General features: G+C 42.9%; 1 protein-coding gene across 1 annotated transcript in view; it reads left to right on the forward strand.

Moving 5' to 3' along the window:
• Positions 1-17199: 17199 nt before the first annotated feature.
• LOC308165943 (retinoic acid receptor beta-like) overlaps positions 17200-25254 on the forward strand; it is a 13897-nt gene continuing 5842 nt past the window's right edge. The window contains exons 1-4 of the mRNA XM_080540151.1: positions 17200-17789; positions 20591-20739; positions 22242-22383; positions 24973-25139. Of these exons, the coding sequence (XP_080396277.1) occupies positions 17630-17789; positions 20591-20739; positions 22242-22383; positions 24973-25139 (618 nt within the window). The 5' untranslated portion in view covers positions 17200-17629. The remainder of the gene's footprint in view (positions 17790-20590; positions 20740-22241; positions 22384-24972; positions 25140-25254) is intronic.

Raw genomic sequence — 25254 nt, forward strand, 5'->3', positions numbered from 1 at the left:
CTTTCATTATCTCTTGATATCTTGGATAGTGCTACAGGCCTATGAGTCTTGGAATAACAAATGCTAATGCAGCATGCTTAGTGAGCAATGTTTTACATACCAAGTCAACAGAGATAGTGCTACAATACAAACATACACATGCACAGATGAGCCAAAACATTATGACCACTGACAGGTGAAGCACGTTAGCATTGATTATCTTGTTACCACGGCACCTGGACAGTCAGTTGTTGAAGTTGATGTGTTGGATGCAGGAGAAATGGGCAGGAGTAAAAGATCTGAGCGACTTTGACACGAGCCAAATTGTTGATGGCTAGACGACTGGGTCAGAGCATCTCTGAAACTGCAAGGCTTGTGCGGTGCTCCCGGGCAGAGTACCTACTGACAGTGGTCCGACTCCGAGGAGGGACAAACCACAAATCCGATTGAGCATCTGTGGGATTTGAAGGATCTGCTGCTAACGTTTTGGTGCCAGATACCACAGGACACCTCCAGGGGTCTTGGTGCCAGATACCACAGGACACCTTCAGGGGTCTTGTAGAGTCCATGCCTCTGCTGTTTTGGTCGTACACTCAGGACCAACAGCATATTAGCATATTTGGCAGGTGATCACCATGTTTTGGCAGATCAGTGTATGGTTGTTATGTACACACACATGTACACCACACACAAACAATCAAACAAACAAGCAAACACACACACACACACACACACACAAAGATATTTAAAGTTGGGTCCTATCAGCGATGTAATGATAAACCACAACTTAGTAGGCTATAGGTACATTTGTGTATGTGTGTTGGGGGGGGGGGGGTACATTTACCAACCTCATGTGCATATTTTAACATGAACATTTACGTTCATTTTCATTACCTACCTTTTCTTATACCTTTGCATCCCTGGGTACCATGGAGGAAACTCAGTGTCCGTCTTAGATCACAAAGAGGCAAATGCTGTAGGAGTGGAGAAGTGAGATTTCCATGCAGTGTACAGGTTTGAATACATTTCTTTCACAAAATCTAGACAGGAATCAGGTGACTTTCTCTAATCCTTCATTTGTATGAGGCCACGAGTCGTCCTTCACCAGATGTTAGCCATAGGGCTCTACTGTATGTTCAACCGACGGAAAACGGACGGGATTGCAAACGAAGGCTTAGCGGCCTACTGCTGGGTATTTGTGTAGGGGGTCACAGGTGAAAAAACCCACTGCGGTGGAACGCTGTACCGCCCGCACACACGAGTGAAGTAGCGTTAAATGGAGGTGTGATCATGACAATAATCTAGTCAAGTGCCTTCAACACATGACATGTGTGCTGAAAAATCGATCCTTGATCATATTTTACCTGCTTAATTGATTAACAAATAATGAAGGAATAGTCCACACTATGGCCCATGAAACAGCTTTTGAGTCAATTGTCCAATTACTTTTGGTCCCTTGAAAAAGAGGGAGCTACAGAGCTGTAATTCCTAAACCCTTCCTTCAATTTGGATGTGAATACCCTTACCCTAAAGCTGAGAGTCTGCACTTTAAGCCCATGTTCATTATATAACTGCAACTTGAAGATGTTTTGGTAAACAGCTAAAATAAAAAAAAATCTGTCTGTGTCCAAATATATATGGACCTAACTGTACATATATGTTTAACTCTGTTACACCAGCACATACATTCTGTGGCCCCCACCACCATGCAAGTTGCCCATCCCTATGTTAGACCATAGACCGTTACCGTGGTAACCAGGTGTCAAAGCCACTGTGTTAGCTAGTTAACAAACAAACACCAAATGGCCAGAACAGAACAAATACTATTAATGTTATGGCTTAGATATTCAGATGTGGAGTGACAGTGTGAAGAGATGAACATTTTGATGTAAGATATCTGTGTATTGTTAAATCTGTAGAAATGGCAAACATGTTTTGTGTTTTTCATATTTTCCAAGTGGTCTTGTCTTGTCAGAGAAAGAGCTGTGGTGCTCTTAGACCTGTCGGACACGTGTATATAGTCCTGGTTGACTTTGCCTACAGCAAGCACACTAATTACTGACTTTTGTAATGAAATCACAAAGTCTCACATGATTGGTATTTTTTTTATTAAAGAAATAAAACAAAAAAAATTGTTATAAATACATATTTATACTAAGAGTGTAAATATGCTAACACAAAGCTAAATACGCCTAACCCTAACCCTAACCATAAGTAGGGAACTTTGGAGTTCTTCTTCTCCTCTTTCTTTTCTAGGTCTTCGCTCATGACCTCCAGTCCGTCCAGCTCCTCCTCGCTCTGGTCCTCCACCTGCTGCAGCTTGGTCTGGTCCTCCACCTGCTGCAGCTTCTCCTCTTTCTTTTCTAGGTCTTCCGTCATGACCTCAAGTCCGTCCAGCTCCTCCTCGCTCTGGACCTCCACCTGCTGCAGCTTGGTCTGGGAGAGCGAGAGCTGCTGACGAGAGGTGACCAGGTCCGTCTTCAGCGCGTCCACCTCCGCCCTGCTGCTCTCCTCAGCCTCAGCGGTGCGCCGGTGGGCGGCTGTGAGGGAGGCCTTCTCCTTCCCCCACCGGTCTCTGTCCTCCTGGAGCTTCGTGCAAGCCTCATCCCTGCTCTTCTCCAGGTCCAACAGCAGGGCTGCAGCTCTGGTGAGGACCAGAGCCTCAGCTGCCTCACTCTCCAGGGCCCTGGCATTGGCCTGGCTCCTCTCCTCCTGCTCCATGACGTGGAGTTTTTGTTGGAGTTCTCTCTCTCTCAGTCGGCCTTCCTCCACCTCCCTGCCAAGCGCCAGAGCCTTCTCAGCCGCCAGCTTGTCCACCAGGGCCTCTCTCTGCAGGGCCTTGATCTGGTCCTCTGCCTCCCTGGCGGCGTTGGCGGTCTCCAAGAGGGTCGCCCTGCCCTTGGTCAGGCTCCTCTCAGTGTCTCGCTGGGCAGCGAGACAGGTCGGAGTTGTCACAGAGGAGGCTCCTCTTCTCCTGCTCCATAACGTGGAGCTTTTGGCGGAGGCCGCTCTCTCTCGGTCTGCCTTCTTCCACCTCCTCCCTGCAAAGGACCAGAGCCTCCTCCGCTGCCTTGTCCACCAGGCAGTGGCGGCTGGTGATAAACATTTTGGGTGGGGCACAGGTTATGGGGGCATGCTCCACGGGGAAGAATATCAACTTCAAAATCTGGATTTACAGTCCATTTTAGCATGATAATATATATATAACTTAATTATTTTGATATATAACTTATTAAAGGGCAAACTGCAAACACAACAAAAATATAATGCAACTGCATATAAAGCAATAACAACTGACAAATCAACTGGAATAGTCTTTGTTAGCAGAGTAGACCTAATGTTAACAGAATGGACTTATACCCTTTGTCTATCTGTGCAGCGGTAAGGTGTATAATTCTAGCAGTACTGTCCAGACAGTTGTCTTGTTTAGCCATTCAACTAGGCATTATTTATTCAATGGAGAAAGACATGGAACACAATGCAATTGTGATAATAAATGTGTTCTTTGTTACTTCTTTAATTAAATTAAAGTGTACCTTTCTATTATCATACAATATTTCCTTGAACATGTAAACTCTATAATCATACAGTTGTCTTTCTATTAGTTGTCTCTGTCATACTGAACTGTTTGTTATCATCCTGAACTATCTCTGTTGCTCACCTCACCTCAGTTCTGTCTCTATTGCTCTCCTCTCCTGTTGTCTGTCTCTCTGTTGCTCTCCTCTCCTGTTGTCTGTCCGAATATCGGTTGTTAAGTCGCGACATGTTTCCGGGTCCAAAGTTGGCTGAGGCGTTGTCTTCGAAATGCCGCAATAATAATAATAATTCATTATATTTATATAGCGCTTTTCCGAGGCTCAGATACCCCGACAATATGGGGAAAACGGGAAAGTGCTGTGTCCCTTGTTGTATGAATAGATCCGAGTCTAAAAAACGATTAAACTGTCATTCTACCGCTGTGCGGAGAATTTCTGGTTTCGACCCGGAAATTGCAAAACGTCACGTTTGACGTCAGACTTAACAACCGGATATTCAGGGCTCTAATTATATATTTTTTTACTACCCCTAGTGGTAGTGGCCCTAGGCTGCAGCCTAGGTAAGCCTATAATCTGCTTTTCTGTGCCCCGGCCGGGAAATAGGAGACAGCCAATTGGAGCGCTGCTACAGCTCACGTGTAAGCCAAAAGTATTTGCAGTGCCATAGACAGCCATTCGGCCGGCGCCCCGACTCCTCCCCTATGTATTTTCACAGTGAATTTTACACACATACAGATAAAATGTTTAGGATGGTGGATTGGAGGATTTTTAATGAATGCTGATAGGCGGCGACAAAATATCAGCCGCATTTTATGAATAAACAATGTTTATTTTTTAAAATCTTTTACAAGTCGCAACTAGGCTGCGTTGGAAGGTGGGGGCTCTATTGGCCAGCCAGGAATCGTCTCCAGGAATGCCTCCCAGAGCTTTTGGAGGAGGTCTTCCTCTCTCCGTCGGCCCTCCTCCATCACTCTCTCCAACTCCGCCTCTGCCAGAACGCGGCTGGCCTTCATGGCCTCCAGCTCAGAGTCCTTGGCCTCCAACAGGGGCCTCCACTTCTCCTTCTCCTCTTCCTGCACACGCTCACACATCCGGGCCCTACGAGACTTCTCCCTCGGGGGGGCTGCTCTCTGGACCCTGGGGGCTGCTCTCTCGGCCTGGCTCGCTCCCCCCTGGAGTACCTGTACCTGCGGGATGCCTACCTGAACCACATTGGCCTCGGGTTCAGCCTGGACCTCCGGGGGGGGGGCTGCTCTCTGGACCTGGTTGTCCTCGGGGGCGGCCATGATGGGGGCGGCCATGACGGGGGCAACCGTGGCCACAGAGGCATTGGTGGCCTCGTCACCCAAACAGACCTGCAGGAGCAGAACAGAGGAGGTGTGGCATCATTCATGGCTACATGGTTACACAACACTGGTAGAACTGCAGGGACGTGTGTGCTAATAGTGATGGTTACACTTACAGTAACAGGTCTGTCCTCATTCCGCCTAGCAGCCTGCAGAAGGCGCGAATTCCCCTCATGCTTCCTTCTTGTTGTTCTTGAACTATCGTTATACGTGACTACAATATGAAAAACAAGTAAGAGAATGTGAAATTACGTATTTTATATGTATATATTATTATGATATAATGACTTGTCCCCTATGAGTTCATGGATGACTGTTTGAACTTCAAAAGTGACTGACGTTGATATTGCGCGACATTGTGATTGAAGCATCAGTTGTCATGACACACACACACACACACACACACACACACACACACACACACACACCAACACACCTCCGGGTTGGTCCTCCGGGCTGGCTGCTCTGTGGGCCTGTGGGATCTCCTCATCGTACGACTCATCTTCAAGCTGCCAAGCGGAGTCTACATTGAAGTCATCTCCCTGGCTCTTCTTCTTTGTTGTCATTTCTACAACTTTCCACAAACAACTGAACAAGGAAGAGAATGTGAAATTACGTATTTTATATGTATATATTATTATTATTATTATTATTATTATTATTATTATACAATGACTTATGTCCCCTATGAGTTCATGGATGACTGTTAGGGCTTTCACACCGGCAAAGAACCGTGCCGGTTCGCGTTCGCGAACCAAGTCTGGAACCGGCCGGCGCGTTCAGACCGAAGCTCAATTGGTTCGGAACCTGAAAAGTTGGTTCGCAGCGGGCACCAAAAAATAGTGGTTCTCAAGCGCGAACCAAAACGTAGAACATTCACGTCGTCAGTGGGTGTGTCCTATTCTAGGCTGCAGAGACCAGCAAGGAGGAAGTAGACAAAATGTAATCTAATCTAAATCTAATCATTAGTGATCAAAAACAATATCAAAAGTGTCATTATTCTCTCTATCTTCCTCACATGCTCAGCAAACACACACACGCACACGCGCGCGGACATGCGCGAACGCGAATTTCGTAAGCCATTTCTATTCCAGTAATGGAGCAGCTGATTAGTAAGAGAATGCGTGTAGAAAGTGTATTTTGTTTTGTTTCACAGAAAATAGTGTTTATTTCAGATACTGTAGTAGTGGAAGATATTATCCTCTTTTCCAGTGAAGTAGCTGCCATCTAGTTGTGAATTGTTTTGTTTATCCCGCCCCTTCATCACCCAGCGTTGATGACGATGGTTCAGGTTACACTGGTATGAACGCGGGCTCGTTCGCCAGACAGCACCAAGGTTCAGAGGTTTCCGAACGCGAACGCGAACCGGCACGGTTCTTTGCTGGTGTGAAAGCCCTATGTGAGGCTGTTTGAACTTCAAAAGCATGGATTGAAGCATCGGTTGCAGGTGCAACGTGCCAAAAAGCCATTCTCCTTTTCCTATTTCTACCTTCAGAAATGACGGCTAGGACGTCGGGTTGTAAAGCGAAAGGTTCTTTATAATCTCTGTTGGCATTGACACTTTGGATCACTTTCAAACAATAAACGAACTAGATGTTGACACTCAGCGCGCGCGCGCACACACCCGCGCAGCCACATCCAGACCCCCACACACGCGCACACTCACGCACACACCCAGTCACCCACACACGCACACACACACACACACACACACACACACACGCACGCACGCACGCACGCACGCACACACACACACACACACACACACACACACACACACACACACACACACACACACACACACACACACACACACACGCTGCTCCATCTCCAAAGGTAACTAGCTCACTTCGGCCTCAAGTCCGCTAACGTCCACAGGCGCTTACCTTGTGATCGCGTGTTGATCGTGGTGATACCGACATCCAACTGGCTCGATTGAGTTCGTGTTGAGTTCTTTTATAAGCTGACATTTGATTGTGACGTCAACATGTCATCTCGACTGTTGTGATTATGACGTCATCCGTCTGAGTTTTGTCTGCAGCCCCTGGTCTCAGGAGTTCCATTTTTATTTTACCCCCCAAAATCATTAAAAACAATAATAATAATACAAACCCTAAACGCCACCACTAGCGCCCCGTGTTTGCACTAAGACTGTTTTTCCCCACCATTAAAATACAGCCCCTAGACTTTCTTTGTAATCATAGATAAATGTATTTGATTGTAGGGGAGTAAATAGGAAACTAGTTGTCTCAACTACAGAAATATAATGCTCCTTCAACCTGCTTTAAAAAAAAATATTAGCAGTTGGGCCCAACTATTTCTCGTCAACCAAAAAAAAACTCCATTGTATGTCCATAAATATAAATAGAACGTTCTGCTGTGGCATGGTGGCCAAACCCAGCTGAACCAGATTTAAACCAAAACTTGATTTCTTGAATTTGAAGGTCAAACGTGAGTCTTAGCACCACGTGGTGAATGTCCTTGACTTACTTGTGTACAAAGGCAGTGCTTTTCTGGGTGAAACACAACTGGAGTAGCCTACCACAGTTTTTTTTTACGGTATTTTTTTTTCTGAGTGAGGCAGTCCCACTCATATCTGTCATTTTATTGGATAGAGATAGTGAAGATAGACAGGAAAGTAAGGAGAAGTGGGCATGTCAGCAGGGCATGGGCCAGATTCGAACTCATCCCGACATGGGCATACATTATGTGTGCTAGAAGACTGGACCTCCCCAACACAGTTGAGTTTGATTGTAAATCAAGAGTAAAGGCTTTAGATACTGGTCTGACTGCTCCTATCAGCAACCACTCCAAAAGTTGTCTTTAAAGCCACTAATCTAACACAAACTGGTTGATTCTTAAAGTCCTAAATCACACATCACAGTGGTGTTTGCAAGCCTATCAGAACTTAAGGTGCGGTCATTGCTTGATGCTGCCAATAGCCAACATGCAAACATTGAGTGCCACCTACAATTGCAAATCAATTTGTTTGCATATCTCCAATGTGTGGGTCACTCAAGGAGGAACTGAGAAGACACCAAATAACAGCACACAGGATGCTTCTATTTAGTTACATCATTAACAGAAGTTGGACCGTCGCAATTTTAGTAAGTATAACTTTTGCTTTTTGGATTATAACAATTATGGTTGTTTATACGTTTATTTGTCAGGGACCATGAACAACAATGCCAACAATGTCATTGCACCAGATTCAGCCTGATAACCCGTTTTTATATGTGCTCCCTGTGAAGGCTAGGATACAAACACTATTATTATTATTATTATTATTATTATTATTATTATTATTAGTAGTAGTAGTAGTAGTAGTAGTAGTAGTAGTAGTAGTAGTAGTAGTAGTAGTAATAGTAGTAGTAGTAGTAGTAGTAGTAGTAGTAGTAGTAGTAGTAGTAGTAGTAGTAGTAGTAGTAGTAGTAGTAGTAGTAGTAGTAGTAGTAGTAGTAGTAGTAGTAGTATTACAACATTAAGTATTGGTCAATAATGTTCTCTGTTCCTGCGTGTTCTACATGTTCTCTATTCATCAGGTTTGACCCTCATTCTACTGCATGCATGGATCACATCCTGCTTCCACTTCTCCTTCTCTCAGGTCAGATTTACGTGTCACCTGGATTTGTTTAAATCAAATGTACATTGCAGGTTTACAGGCTAGTTTCGGGTAATTGCTACTGTTACATTTAGTCAGTGAAATTGCATAGCGTAGCGTAGCTCTCAGTCTACCTTGTTGCCATCATGTAGAGGTTTGTGTTTGACATACGAGTGTCAGTTTGTGAAATCATATGCCGTATAATGAATGAATGAATGAATGAATGAATGAATGAATGAATGAATGAATGAATGAATGAATGAATGAATGAATGAATGAATGAATGAATGAATGAATGAATGAATGAATGAATGAATGAATGAATGAATGGTCTTTATTGCCATTGATATAGTACAGGTACCATACAACGACATTTGGGAGGGGTGGCTCCCCTGGTGCTAGGAAAAAAAACTAAAAACAAGAAGGGAAAAGAGCTGGTTTACATAAATAAAGGCTATGTACACTATCCACTATACTATACTATACAAATAAAACACTGTGCTGTACTCTATGTTATGCGATACCTATTCTAACATTTCCTATCTCTGAACCTTATGTACCCGAGGGTTGTCATATTGCACATAGTATTATTGCACATTCATTTGAAGTGTCGCAGTTTGCAGGTTTGAAATGTTCACAGTTGTGTTTCAGTATTGCACTTGATTACAATCTAGTAGCTGCCATCAAATTGTCTAGATTGTCCAGGGCCTAGAACCTAGGTCTTTGCTGTGTTCAGGGCCTGAATGGCCCTGGGGTAGAAGCTGAGCTTCAGTCTATTTGTCCTTGCGAACATGGTCCTGAACTATAGGATAGTTAATATAGGATTATAAATGTAATGTAATGTAACATAAATGTAAAAGACAATAAGATAATATATAATACAACACATTATGCTGCACACAAGTGTGTTATGTAATAAACACACCAACCAGATACAGCCACTCCGTCCTCAGGCCTCCACCTCCCCACCCGGTGCGTCCCACATAGTTATCACTTCGTCAACTTGAAGAAGACCTGGACTGAAGCGCGGAGCTACTGCAGAGAGAAGCACACGGACCTGGCCACCGTAGACAGCATGGCCGACGTAGCCCGGCTGAAGACCGACGAACCGACTAGTCATCCCAGAGCCTGGATAGGGCTGTATGACAACCATCGATCCTGGAGGTGGTCATTGGCTGATGAGACCTATGAGATAGGAGCAGGGTTTGAAAACTGGCAGGACGGTCAACCCAACAACGCCTACGGCGATCAGTCGTGTGTATATGCGAGAGGGACTGACGGAAGGTGGAATGACATGGCCTGCTCTGCGCCTTATCACTTTGTGTGTTACGATGATGGTATTGTATGAGTTTTTGCTTTGAATTATTGCTTACAATTCACTCACACATTTCTATGCTATGCGTTAACATTAACACACTCGCAGTTTTGTTTTCGGCACCACCTACAGCTGCGGTTTTGACTTCTGAAGTACAATGACTGTTTTGTTGAGTTAATTTAATTTAATCCCAGATGCAGCAGATGCCAAAGCCAGATACGTCCTCAGCGACCAGTCGTTGTCTTGGGGGAATGCCCAGAGCCGCTGCAGAGAGTCCTTCACTGACCTGGCTAGTGTGAGGAGCGAGGACGAGAACAGAGACATTTTCACATTACTGTCAGGGGTTACTGTGTGGATTGGCCTGCACAGGGTGCCCTGGAGGTGGTCAGATCAGAGTGACTTCACGTTCACATACTGGGACAGTGGACAGCCCATTCCCTGGTTTTCACAGGAACGTTGTACAGTAATGTCACTCAGTACGAGGAGGTGGAGAGGTGTGAACTGTACTCTGACACATCCTTTTTTCTGCTCGGGTGAGACATTGTTCTCTTACTTTTCTCTACTAAATAGATGTATGCTTTTGAGTCGATTGCATTGTGTTTGTTTGTATTGTTAAGAAAAGTGTGTGTGTGTGTGTGTGTGTGTGTGTGTGTGTGTGTGTGTGTGTGTGTGTGTGTGTGTCTGTCACATTAAAGACCCAATAAGAAAGACATCAGTGGTGACGATAAAGATCCACTCTGACGCTGACATGACAGACCCTGGTATTAATGAGCAGCTCCTGCAGAAGGTGAGAGACAGAGAGAGGTGTGTGAGAGTGTTTATACATGCAGGTGAGTGCCGAGCACTGCAGTTTGTGTGTGTGTGTGTGTGTGTGTGTGTGTGTGTGTGTCTATTCCAGAGAGAAAGATAGAAGTGGGAGAGAGACATTATTGTGTTTTTCCTCAGGTACAAGCGGCTCTTGCCAACCAGCGCGTGACCGACTTCAAACTGCGCTGGACGACTCCACCAAAGAAAACACAGGAGGAGGATGAGAAACTAGACAGAGGCATGATTATCTTAATATTCTATACTAATCACATGCGCACACACACACGTACTAGTCCACAGATTGCTCCATTAAACGGTCATTTATCGTTTCTGTGTATTTTGTGGAATTATCATGAACACTTCAAAGAAACTGCACCAGGACACCAATATGCCTAATAGAAAATGCCCTTACATTTGAGCGTTGATTCAATTGGGTTTCCTTTGGAGCTAGTCTCTTAGTGTGTCTCTGAGCTGTATTTTCTGTGTCTTTTTCACAGGTGTCTGCAAATTCAGGCCATAGGGAAGATTCTCTCCAAGGCTCCTCTGGTGACTTGTTGTTCCATCAACTCAATAGGAGGGGTATATAGTGTCAAATACTGTATGCTTACAATTACTATGCAATAACATGCTAATGCAATGTTATACACCATAGTTACTATAGTTGTAAGCACAAGGAACATTGTGAAAAAGTAGAGTGATTTAGATTATTCTACTCTATTTTGATAAAAAGCAGTTATATGTTTTTGAAATGCATAAACAACAACCATTATAGAATCTGTTTTGGTGGTACACTATTACAATGTTGGCCAATGATAATAAAGCACACATTGTGTGCTATGTCTGACATACTTCAGACATCATTTTAATACCGTTTTGGGACACATTTAATGATATGTATTTTATAAATAAGGGCTTCCATTCTCAATTCCACACAGATTAAGATTACAATATTGTCCCAAAACAGACAAAATGAGTCCTCCTGTCCTCAATCCCCATTGGCCACAGATGCCCTAATCTGAATATCCATGGCAACCACACATCAATCAAGAAAATGGTCTCTCTTTGTTCGGTTGTTAATAGGCCTGACACGATCCTTTAGAAAATCAAACACTACTTTAAAAGGAAGTTTGATAGAAAGCTTGCCCCTTTAACACCACTCTATCCCTCTCATCCTGTTTCTGCGTGTGTAACAGCCCTTATAAAAGATATACAACCACAATAAATAACTCCTCAAAGATGGGGTGCTCTGAGCATAGGCTAACAACAGGCTGTAAAAAGCAGACGAAATGTTGATTATAGCTGTACTTGTCATTGTGTTTCTCCTTTTTAACTCTTGCCTTGTTTTGTTTTTTTAAGTGTTTCGTTTTATGAAGGTTATATCTGCCATTCCTTCCAGAATACAATTAGGATATTCCCTGGAGATCTAGTTAGATGTTGTTTGGTAGTAGCACGCCAATAGCAAATGAATTACACTCTGAGAAAGTAAATCACAAATGTAGTTTAGCGTCATATATTTGGGTAATTTGAACAAATATTTTGGATAATGCATGGAGGAAGAGAATGGCGGATCAGGAACATTTCCATTTTAGACATTTAGCAGACGCCTTTATCCAAAGAGACAAACAAGTACATTTGTCTAAGTAAGTGGATCATGAATAAAGCGCTACATAAGTGCAGTCCATTTACCAGTCCATTTACCTCAGGCATCATAAGAAAAACAAATCTATGCTAGGACCAGGGGCCATTGGCAGTCACAATGCTTATACACAATGCTCATTTATTTATTTATTGTTATTTACCGTATAGAAACTGTACAGGGTGGTAGTGAGGATGAAGAGGTCTTTAGGAGGGACAGTTAAGATGTAGCCTGAAGAGATGGAGGTCTTCAGTCTACAGTGGAAGATGACTCTGCAGTCCTGACAGCAGTGGGAAGCTCGTTGACCAGCGGGGCACCAAGACAGTGAAAAGCTGTGACCGAATAGCGCGACTGCTGCATCCACACAGGCCAGGCGGCCAGCCGATGTGGAAGAGCAGAGTGATCGGGCAGGGGTTTGGGGGCTGACCATTGCTTGCAAGTAGGGAAGGGCTGTTCCCTTTGCTGTCCGCTAGGCGAGCATCAGGAACAGATGCATTACATCTTAATTGTGTATTCATTAGAAATAAAAGCACTACAATAGGAATGTTTCACTGTGTTTTTATATCTCAAAAGTGAACAAAGGACTGGAGGAAGGTGTAATGGCTTGATCATCTGAGATTTACATCAAAGGATAACACTAAGCTAAGTGTGGTTTAGGGCATCCATTTCTAATCCTTGTGGATTTGCTAGTAATCTGCTGCCCTGTAAAATGAAAATCATAAATACCTAGAGTATACTGGAGTAGTACCCATCTTTCCTTGGTAAAATCCGGCAATGCCTGTGTTGTTTACGCCCCTCCATCAGCAGATGTTGCCACGGCAACATACAGTGATGAATGAAGGATTCAATACATAGACACCAACATAAAAACAACGGATTGATAGTTCTCTCTCTCCCTCTCTCTTTTCCTTTGAAAGACGAAGACAGAGAGAGATGGGAGAGAGAGAGAGAGGTGGGGGGGGGGGGGGGAGAGAGAAGAGAGAGGGAAGGGAAGGTAAAAGGGGAGAGAGAGAATGAGGGGGAATAGGAGAGAGAGAAAGAGAGGAAAGTAAAAGGGCAGAGAGAGAATGAGGGGGAATGGGAGCGAGAGAGAATAAGGGGGAAAGGGGAGAGAGAGAAAGAGAAAACTGAACGCCATGTTTTCCCCTCCATGAGCAGACAGACAGATCAATGTAATGTGCCACTTGAGAGACAGTGCTCAAGAGAGGCAGTGAATCGACTTGAGTGATGATGATGGACAGATTAAAAGAGAACGAGCGCATATGGATAGAAAGAGAGATACCGTAGAGGGAGGGTGGGGGGGGGGAACCAGGCGGTGGGGAGGACCAGCAGGCCAGAGGAATGCTCTGCATGCCTGTCCTCTGTTTGACCTCCCCTCCCTGGAGTGTGGGAGATACTAGATAATTAGCCTCTTTTAACATTGGAGCTCAGCCCCGTGAATGGGGTTAGCAGTGGCATTGAGGGAAACCAAGTGTATTTACTGTTGAAAAGCTTGTATTCTTATTTTTCCATCTATTCTAAAAAAAATCCCTCCACCTTTTAGGGCTTTTGTTGATACTTTCGAATCCCTAGTCTGAATCCCTCGTTTTTTTGTGTATCTCTTTTAAGGGATTTTTTTCCAGTTGATCCTGTTATTTTTTTTAAATGGAGCAGTTTATTTTTTTCTTTTTTACCCATCTTGCTGACCTAGTTTATCTTCCGCAATATTTTGATTATGTCTCTTTCTCTCTCTCTCTCTCTCTCTCTCTCTCTCTCTCTCTCTCTCTCTCTCTCTCTCTCTCTCTCTCTCTCTCTCTCTCTCTCTCTCTCTCTCTCTCTCTGTGAATTTGTCTTCCTTATGTCAAGAATGAGAAATCGAAGTAGACATATATTAAGAGAAACGGAAGGTAACGGGTATTGATTTTCCTAGAACACGATGGTTTAGATCACAGAATGCCAATAATGGAACATCCTCGTTATACGTTTTATTTGGGATGGTCTTGTCGTTTTATTGAATTCAGGAAGTGTTCTTGAAAAGTGACAGTCCTCGTAGATAGTGGCCTCCTCTAACTGCTGCAGACTTGGAATTGATATCATCCACGTTTAGGCTAAAGAGGGGTACTAATACTGACACATACACAAATATTGATACTGTTATGTTTTTATCTTCTCAGGGGACTGAACTAATGAAAATTTGCTATTTAGTTACCTCTGGTACTTTTATGTTTGAGTATTGTCTGAAATGTGGATTATTGTGCATTGTCATTGTTAAATAAAATAGATAAAACAAATCAGGCATCCTCATCTCTAAACTAATAAAAGATAAAAAAAATAAAATAAAATAAATGTAGTGGATCTCAATGGGTCTGGGTAGCCCTGTTATAGAATATACTACACTATGCCGTTTACTTCAGTTTGGATCACATGGCACATGACAAGTGAAATGTTTAGCTTGAAGCAATCCTACAGGTATTTCAGATTAGATTCTATCACCACATACCTCTTCTGCCATCTCATTCTGTTTGATTCTCTCTGTCTCTGGCTAGAGGATTCATCATGATTTGATCTTTTTCTCTCTGCTCTCCTTTGGTGATATCTTAGGGAGATAAACGACACAGTGGTTCTAATGCTACACATGTCTTTGAACTGCTTATCTGTCACTCTCACCCACGGGATCTTTACTAGAACAGTTCAGGTTTTCTCATAGGCCTACATTTGACAATTTACATAAATATCAAACGCCAGTATTCAGGTAATGTAGAGGCAATTTACAGTGTTGGCAGTGTGAGTTGACTCATTGTGAATTAGACCTTACAATCAGAACCTGCATTCCACAAACTATTCCTACTGCTGACACAAGAGGTAGCAGAAAGACTACATCTTATCTATCAATGAAAAGTGTGTAAATTCAATAATTTACTTCATGACATGCACGTTTTAACACGCTTTTGGCTATAGCCCACTGTTCTTACTGCTGCAGAAATGTATGTTATCATGAGCCTCATCTCTGAGGGCCTCCTCTCTGAGGGCCTCCTCTCTGAGGGCCCATGCTGATGCTGTGTTACAGACGCCCTGCCACATTCAATACAAAACGTCTTTGGTCTCTTGTCTTGTCTACTAATACCGTCATACGTTACTCATCAGCGTACTGATGTTGGTAAGACTGCTGGCAACCTGTTTTTCGTATGTGCAAGCAGGGCTGCCAAGTCTCACGCAATCACCGTGAGACACACGCATTTCAACCAGTTCTCACGCTCTCACGCCGCATCTCTATTTCTCACAGCGAGATTATTATTTTTTTATTCCTTGAAAGAAAGCTACCGGACATGAGTTTCGTGGCATCTTTCTGCACGCGCGTTAACTTGAGTCTGTAATCGAAGCGGCAGGCGAGCGCTGATGGAAGAACCTGTGTTCACGCAAGCTGCAAGAACGTAGCAAGCAGTGTTGCCAGATTGGGCTACTTTTGGTCACACTGGACGGGTGGATTCGGCAGCTTTTAGACTGGTTGGGCTGGACATTGTCAATTCCGTCTGGCAACCGTGGTAGCAAAATATGTGCATACATTACAACATCGTATCTGGTAGCCTACTGGACTGGGTTGCACCAATATGGCGTAAGTCATTACTAAATGCAGGCATTTAGTAGTTACTAAACCCCTAGTTGTTACTAGCTAGTTTCAAACTAGTTGTTTACTAATTTCGGTTGCACCACGCCAATCTTTTGCCAATCTTAGCTAGTAAATACTCAGTTTTGGTAACTGTTTTTTGTTTCTCTACTGTAACATAACCAGGTACATTAATAATAATAATTATTATTAATAATTACAATAATTATTTAATTAATAATTACAATTTACAATACAAATACAACAATTGGGGGTCCCTCAAATTGTTGTAAATCACCCACCAAGCCCTCATTCTGACCCAGGAAAAACCCTGGTATGTACTGTATAACATGATAGCCATCTATGAGCAATGCACTGTATATAAGATGATGACCAAGGGTCTTTCTGCTGCTGACCAAGGGGCTGAGTCCTGTTGATGGGGCCCAATTTTTCTTTTAGAGTCTGTAGGCTACTGTATTTGTTTATTAAGATTTCATAAATATGATATATTGTCTACTGATTTTTTTTTCTTGTTTTATAAAATGTTAATTATTTTCATTTCTTGTGCTGGTTTATTATGAACAACATGTAAAATTGCAGGAAACTAGCACAAATAATTGGGTGGGAGAGAGGGCCCGCCGCTGCCAAAACGTGCACAGTTTTGGGTCGCTCCACCGCCAAAAAATCTCACTCCAAACTTTTGGTGAAACTTGGCAGCCCTGTGTGCAAGTGTCTAATTTATCCAAAATACGAAATAAATGAAAAACCCTAGCACTTTGCATAGTGTTTTAGAGAAACTTCTGGGGAAAGAAAGTTCTCGACTATTCTCTCTTCTATTATTTCGTTTTTTTTTTTTTTTTACGAGACCCTTGCACATACGAAGAACTTGTCAGCAGTCTGTCACCGTCAGTACTTTGGTGACTAACGAACGTATATTGAAGATAATTCACTGAACAACTGACCGATAGACAAGAGACAAGAGACAGTGTGCTGAAAGTGGCAGGACGTCAGCACGCACGTCAGCCAGACAGGCGACACCAGACTGGACTTTCCTTGTCCCGATATATATTCGGTCGAACTTGATCAACTAAATAATACCATTTCATTTCCCCCCTCCATTACTTTGTCACAAACATTGAGAAGTCCATGCAAGGAATCTTCCTGCATTTTTTCCATTCATGCCTACATTTCTGCACAAAATTCAACCCAAAAACGTGCAACACAATCGCCGTTCCCCACGTCTGCTGAGGGAACCCTGCTCCCTGATGTCAGACAATGTTTGGGTCATTTGAAGGTTAGCAGCCGCGCAGAAAAAGGTTCACAGAAAGTTCACCCGCATATATTAAGTAATTCAATCGGTCGCTGTGACATAACTAGTATGAAGTGGGGTTGTGTCGAGACAGCATAACCCGTTCGAGATTAGAATTCCCAAACAAACTTTGTTATGTAAAATAACCTAATATATTCCATTTGTGAATGTGAATTCGGGTTTCCTCCAGGATTGGCTATGTTACTGTAGTTCGCTGCGCACGACGGACGCAAAACATTCACTAAATACGCAGATGGAACTCGTCTCTCGCGGAGTGCGCACACCCCTCTCGATATGTTCTGCGTGGACTTAGATTCATATTTCATACGATATCATTTGTGGGTCAATTGCAAAACTTTTAACATGAATGCCCATCATCCGCTTCACTGAGAGGGAAAGAATCCGATCTGGACGTGCGAATTAAGGGCAGTTCGCTTGTTCTATTTTTATACTGGACTTGCAGCTTGACGAGGAAGGACTGCCTTATTACATCCATGCTATAGATTATAGAAACACAATGTTTGACTATATGGATTTCCTCGCCGTTGGCCCGGGAGACATGCTGGATTTCTACACTTCTGCCAGCCCGTCGTGTATGCTCCAGGAGCCGCCTCTGACCGCATGCTTCACTGAACTCACGGAGGCGGATTGGCAAGTCCACCGGAGCGGCGCGCAATGTAGGTTAACTTTGATCTTTGATGTGATGCGTTAGGATGTAATGTTCTGTCTGTGCATGCAATGTACTCGTGTTATATTAATTATGACTCGTGACCATGATAAATCGTATGATATGCATTAGGATTTCATGTTTGGTCTATCTGCAAATGTGCTCGTATTATATAAATTATTACTTGTGACCATGTTAAATATATATTTTTTGACCGTATGAGATGCCGGGATCTACATGGAGTTGGCTCTGACTGTCACACTTTACAAAAGTCGATGGGACTCAAATATTGTCGCGCAATATCGCAACATGATGACAAACTGCTCCACGTATGCCCGTTAGAACATAGAGCAATGCTAACGTTTCAATCAGGTGATGTGGGCCAACCGTATCTGATTTCCGAACTAGTGACATATCATCTGGATGTTACATTATAACTATGAAATCGATGCTTTTGAAAACGAGGCCTACATGTGCAAATATGATTGCATAGGCTACTGACACAGTACATGTAGTGACCTATCCCACTGTACAATCCTGGTAACATCTCATTAAATACTTCACAACAGCATCTTATGGTAAATTATCCGAAGGGATACAAACATTGGCTAACCAAATTAATAACTTATTTATTACTTTATTTCACCTGCCTTTTCGCTGTGTAGCCTGATATGGGATTGGTAAGTTTGAGTGAATTAGTAAAAGGGTCAAAGATGTAGGCTATCATTACTGTTAGTACAATCTTACATCTCTCATACTCATCACACCTCTCTAATGTCCCCCTGCCTCCCACTGTCCCTCTTCATCAACCAGTATTTAACATGTATTTAACAGAGCAGCTTTGTGCGTGTGACAGCCAGTCTCCAGGGCTTTGACAGAACACTGTGTTCTTCATGCATTCAGTATCAGAGGCATGTCGAAAGCAGCAGTGAGGGTTAGGGAAGAGTGTTTGGGACATGGAGCACCTCAACCACATCATCACAGCCAAATGTGGTCAGTGATCAGTGGTCAGGACGGTCACTGTGGGGTCACCGTGGGTTCACTGAACGGTCACTCAGGGGTTCAGACGAGTCCCAGACTGCTTGCCTCCCCCCGCCACAAAGCAGAACTTTCAGGACATTCTGCAACAGCACCTATTCAACTTAATCATCAATATATTTTTACGGAGCACGTTGACGTGTAATGCAGTGATGCCATGAAATGTAATGCAGAGAATGAAAACTATATTACACCTATTGTCTAAAACCTAATCTAAGGAGTAATCTGGGTGAGTAATCTGGCCACATATTGTGCAAACTACAGACATATAGACTATGATATGTCTAGAATATACTCATAGACTATGACACTAAGATGATGTTAGATGTAGTATGTTGTAAGACTATGACAAACATAACGAAACAACCCTGAAATGTAGATAACCTCTCCCCCCCCACCACCCCACACCCCCCTCCCCAGATCATTTAGAGTAGAATAACATTCCATTGCTTCATCAGTCAGTTGATCTTGTAGCATGCTCCTGCATTGTTTTGCAGGGGAGAGAATGCTGCCTAATGGCGGTGTTCACTTGTTTGACCCTGCGAGTGGAGGTTCAACTGGAGGCCACTGGTTCAAGGGGATGGAGATGAGCAATTTTTCTCGTTTTTGTCCTCCGAAAGGGCTTTTTTACTTCTCTGTCAGTCTCTGTCAGGGGTCCTAAGTGCTCTAATATCGGAGGTGATGGGAAGCCAGCAGGGACACCGCCTGCCTTGTCGCCGTGGTGTAGAGAGCACTTCATAAAAGAGTGCCATGTTTTCTTTCTTTCTTTCTTTCTTTTTTTTCTCTTTTTCCTTTTTATCGGCTATTTTTGACGGGGAACAAAGACTGTGGTTACACTTAACACTACCTGGTATTTACTTGTAAAAAATAACAGGTTGAAATGGCAATGACGTAGTAATAACACATGAATTACTTGTTTCTTTCCCTCAGAAACACAATTGAGTTTAGTCGAAGAAGTTTAAGTACCAGAAGGTGCCTATTGATTGATAGCACATAATGTTTTTGTCGATACCAGCGAGAAAAGACCTGTAAATTGAAGTGTTACAAACATTTTATTTTGTCTGCTTTTACCCTTGCACTCTTAAAATGATTTCATAAAAGTCTTACTTGAAAAGGGTAAAGGAAAAAGGCAAATACGTTTGACTTGAGCTGTTGAACGTTGTCTCGGTCAGATAAGAGGCTATCGTATGGCCTTAAACGAGTGGACTTGGCACTGTTATCTGAGGTGACTTGAATATTCAGCTCAGGGTTACTTCTAATCAGTCAGAAGAGTTCATGGAGCGAGCAATAATGCTGAGTACTGTAGAGTGTTAACAGACATATACCATTTTTAAATAATAATTAAATAGCCTAATAAATACATTTGGTGTCTGGAACTTTGTTCTTTTGGAAATATTTTTCCAAAACATTTGAGAGAAATCATGCTTTTCATACACACATTCATGTTTAGTGTAGAAAACAGAAATATAGGGTAGAGAGTTGAGGGCACACAGACATATAGGGTAGAGAGGGCACACAGAGCGACTGCTCAGCTACTGCATTAAAACGCCCTCCTCTCTTTCATACTGTATGTCCCTAGTGTCCTTGATAAGTTCCTTTCCTCATCCAAACGACGACAACAACTCGTCCCTTTCCTCGATCACTCACCATGATAGAGATGAGGAAACAAGGCCGTTTTAGTGCCTTTACTGCCTTCGCCCTCTTCTCAATCGCAACTCTCAGTGCAGTGTTGTTTTTAAGTGCCTCTTCCCTCTCTCTCCTGTATGTCTTTAGCTGTCGAGACTCAAAGCTCCAGCTCCGAGGACCTGTTTGCCAGCTCCCTGTCCCCCCCACCGCCTCCTCGCACCTACAAACCCTGTTTCGTCTGCCAGGACAAGTCCTCGGGCTACCACTATGGCGTCAGTGCTTGCGAGGGCTGTAAGGTAAGTGTGTGAAGAAGAAGCTGATCGTCCGCCAGCCTGTCACTTTATTTCTCTTGAGACAGTCATTGGAGTCACCTACAAAAACAGTGACACAGATAGGTGCATTACATAAAAAGAGGAGCTACAACAGGCAATTTCACCCCCCCCCCCCCCACACACACACACAAACACACACACACACACACACACACACACACAAACACACACACACACACTACTCTTTCCTCTACTATTCACTGCGGTCTCTGATGACCCCCTCCACCACTCTTTGACGGGCCACGCCAGTGAGTAGCTGTTAACACAATCATTGGTGAAGGGTGATTCTCCCTGTGCTGCCGCTGAATGCTCAGGCAACACAGGGCCTCCACAAAGAGAAGGTAAATAATTGATAGGCAGCGGCAGCGCGGTGAACAAGAACAAGGACGGGTAGAAGAGGCTGTGGCTACGGATGATAGCCTCTCCTCGTTTTCCATGAAACAAGATGAAAGGCAATGATCCTAATTATAGATTGATGCCACATATTGCGATGTCGATTGAGTTGTTGCACAGTTGTGTTGCACTTTAATGCAGAAACTGATCGACCATGTAGCTATTATCTTTTTATTTTATTTTATTTTTTTACATGTTAGCCCTGTAGGGGTTTATGATGTAGTAGCTACTTGAAAAAAAGTAACTTGATTGTTAATTTTCTCCATGGATGTATAATATATATATATAGAAGAATATGGAAATTAAAAAATAGAAGCTGCATACATTGAAAATATGAGTTGCTGTCTGTTGAAATGCTTTTTCATTTGTCATTACATTTTTGTTTCCTCTATTCAGTTTTTGGAATGAGAAAACCTGATGTAAACGACTATTAACTCAAATATGTCGATCATCTCTTTTGGATGCTAGTGTAGCTCAGGGGTAATTCAATTTGAGCAAATACAGTAATTCACTGTGTCATGTTACTCAATTTATCCAAACGAGCTGATTGGTGGCCACTAGGGACCATGTACTCTTAGCAAACAGTAGTGCCACTAGAGGGCCTGAACTTTGCCCTGCTAAACTGCTCTTGTGTTGGATCAGAGAGCCTCAGTCAATACTATTGACAACAGACCCGCGCTTCAGAAACAACCAATTGTGCTGTCCCTCCCTGTTATATCCCTAACTCTATTGACCGGTTTCTGTCAATGTGGTTTTTGCCATGATTTATTACAGGATTATCCCCTGTACATGATCTAATAACATAGGAATTGATTAAAACAAGTGTGTTTCTCTCTCTGCCCGTTGGGAGAGACTATGTGCTGTTATAGGGAATGACCTTTGGGAGGTTTTGCAAATAGAGTCATGGATTCTGAAGAAATGGTATTGTACTCTTCCAAATACTTCCAAATTAGTTGTAGCTCCTCTTGACAATAGACAAGTGCTGATAACAAACAAACTGTTGATAAGATAACGTGAAATATCTCCTTCACTCAATACTGTACTGTATTCTCTTATTTCCACTGGTGTTCCAGGGTTTCTTCCGTAGAAGTGTCCAGAAGAACATGGTGTACACCTGCCACCGCGAGAGGAACTGCCTCATCAATAAGATTACCAGGAATCGCTGTCAGTACTGCCGGCTACAGAGGTGCTTCGCCGCGGGCATGTCCAAGGAGTGTGAGTGCCAAAAAACTAAAAACCCATCTCAGAGCACCCCTTAACTCTATTGGCATATTTACAAACACAGCCTCTACTCTCTGCTGAGCAATATTCCAAAGAGAATTTCTTAGCTCCTCTGCCTAATATCCCAAAACACTGCAGGGCTAACCTCTGCTGAGCAATATCTCAAAACATATACATTTCAATATCTCAAAACATAAACATATACATTTCAATATCTCAAAACATAAACATATACATTTCAATCAGGGTTCCCGCGCTGGTCTTTAAAAGCCTTAAAGTCTAAAATCCAGCAAAAGGTCCCACAATTCGGTTATTAGGTCTAAAAATGAGATTAGCTTGTCCTGCAAGGAAATCAGTCCGACCACATCTATTTACGTGGCAATTAATCAAGCTGGAACCAATATTTATTTTATATGAATTACCCTAACCCTATTATTTTTTGTCTAATTTCATCACCATGAGGATGACAAATAGCTGTTATATGGTGTCACGAATAGGTCAAACATTATATCCAAAGAGGTCTAAAAAAGGTGTAAAAGGGTCTTAAATTTGACTTGTTGAAACTTGTAGGAACCCTGTTCAATATTTCAGAACTGCTCCGCAGCTTTAACAGCTGAAACCATTTTGTAACCTCCACAAACCAAGGCAACAGCATGATGCCTCTCTAAAATGTCACTCTACCTAAAAAGTGTCTATCCAATCACACTCTGCTGTTCAACACCTCTGGAAGAAAAAAAAAACCTCAAACTCCATTACCCAAAAGGCCACTGACCTAGATAGTAAAACCTCTGTTACCAGAGCAGGGCGGTGGGGGATGGTGATGGTGATGACGGACACCCGCATAGAGCACTACAATATCCTCCAAGTACACTAGTCTCCCAAGCATGTCACTATTACATGAATCCATCACATGTATGGATCTTGTGGAGGGCGTGTATAACTATGGCTGCCGTTTCCACTAATGGGTGTCTGATATGCCCTCTGTGTTTACACCACGCCTATCAGCAGGGAATAGGGTAGATGGATGCACCCAGGGAGAGCACAGGCGATGCAGACCTGTGTGTCTGAGGAGATTGGCTGCTGCGATGCATGAGTCTGATGGATCTCCCCCTTGACGTGTGCACGCCTGTCTGAGCCCAGTAGGAGTAGGCCTGTCTACTCTACTACTCTACTACCCTTTACACTACTGATGTTTACAATACTACCATTGCACATACCGTATTATTGCACATTGCACATGCCTCTTTGATATAGCCTCTTTTATTCATCTGTACATTACACACTGTACATAAACTACCTTAACTGAACATGGCTCATTCCTGTACATACTTCTAAACTACCGTACTTGGCATACTGTACCTATCACTATCATTGTCATGTTTTTATATCACTATTATATCATTATATCAGCATCTGGTTAGATGCTAAACTGCATTTCGTTGTCTGGTCACTCTGCGATGACAATAAAGTTGAATCTAATGTAATGTAATCTCATCTATAGGAGTAGAATGTCCAGATATTGACAATGACATCAGAGCCATCTAGTTGACATGATGTACAGGTTGATTACAAAAGCCTGCCTCTTTTAACTGTATTGATCACAGTATCATATTAACTTTATTCAAAATAGTATATTAAATGCAAGGCGTTTCATGAATACTATGATATAGTCATGTGTTATCAATTGGTGGAAATGATATGAAATAGGCTATTTGGAGAATTCCAGGTCTTGGCAGCAAGTTGAAATGGAAACACTGCCATGTCCAACTTTAAGTCCGGATTCAAACAATAGACGAGGGAGAGAGAAACATTGCTTTCAGCTGTCCACAGCTGGTCCCTTGTGTTGAAAAAAGTGAAAGAAATAACTCACCAATGATTTAACTTAAGTGTAGGGATTGATGCTGTTAAAGCCAAAGAGGTGACAGCATGCATGGTATTACTGGGGCCGTCAACGCTCCCAGGAAAGGGACTCAAACTAATACAATGGTGTTCAATGTGAAAATGATGTTATTGGTCATTTGGCCCTCATCTTGCTCTAGTAGTGTCTACAGGCTAATTACTAAGGGCCAGTTTCACAGACAAGGTTTAAACCTAATCCTAAACTAAAAAGCATCTTCAATGGATTTTACATTGAAAGTGTGATTTAGTCCAGGGCTAGGCTTTGTCTGTGAAACCGGCTCTAAGACTTATCTTACTATCTTATTTTCTACACTGAATGATTATTTTTTTTGCGGGGGGGGGGGGCAGTGATTTGATTGTTATTGAATGGATAGTCTGGAGCAATGTAACAACTACAAGGTCGATGTTACTTTATATTTCATGTTACAATCTTACTCAATTACAGCTCAAAATGTCAACCGTAATTAAGTTTGAAGAGGCTGTTTTCATTCATAGTAGAAGAGTATAATAATAGAATCATAGACAAATACAATCAGTGTGCAAAAAAAAACAACGGATGGTTCCCATAAATTCCCGTTAATTCCCATGGGAATCTTCAACCTTGAACCACTTAGTGTATTTTGGTTTATTCTTGACTTGACCTGGAGTTAACTCCTCCCCTGTGTCACGCTCTGCTCTCTCCAGCTGTCAGGAACGACCGCAGCAAGAAGAAGAAGGAGGTTGACGCTCCGAAGATGACTATCATAGAGACGTATGAGCTGACTGCGGAGCTGGGCCTCATAGTGGAGAAGATCTGCCGAGCCCACAGAGAGACCTTCCCCTCTCTCTGTCAGCTGGGCAAATACACCACAGTGAGTCGCAGCCGCAGTCACGGTGGTTTCATCTGTCCTGAGGCGAAGACGCTCTTTCAATAAACACCATAGTCCATAATTACAACGGGATGACTTGTTGTGTTGTATAGTTCCA

The sequence above is a fragment of the Nansenia antarctica genome (genome assembly GCF_963989245.1).
Source record: "Nansenia antarctica genome assembly, chromosome: 10".
Lineage (NCBI taxonomy): Eukaryota > Metazoa > Chordata > Actinopteri > Argentiniformes > Microstomatidae > Nansenia > Nansenia antarctica.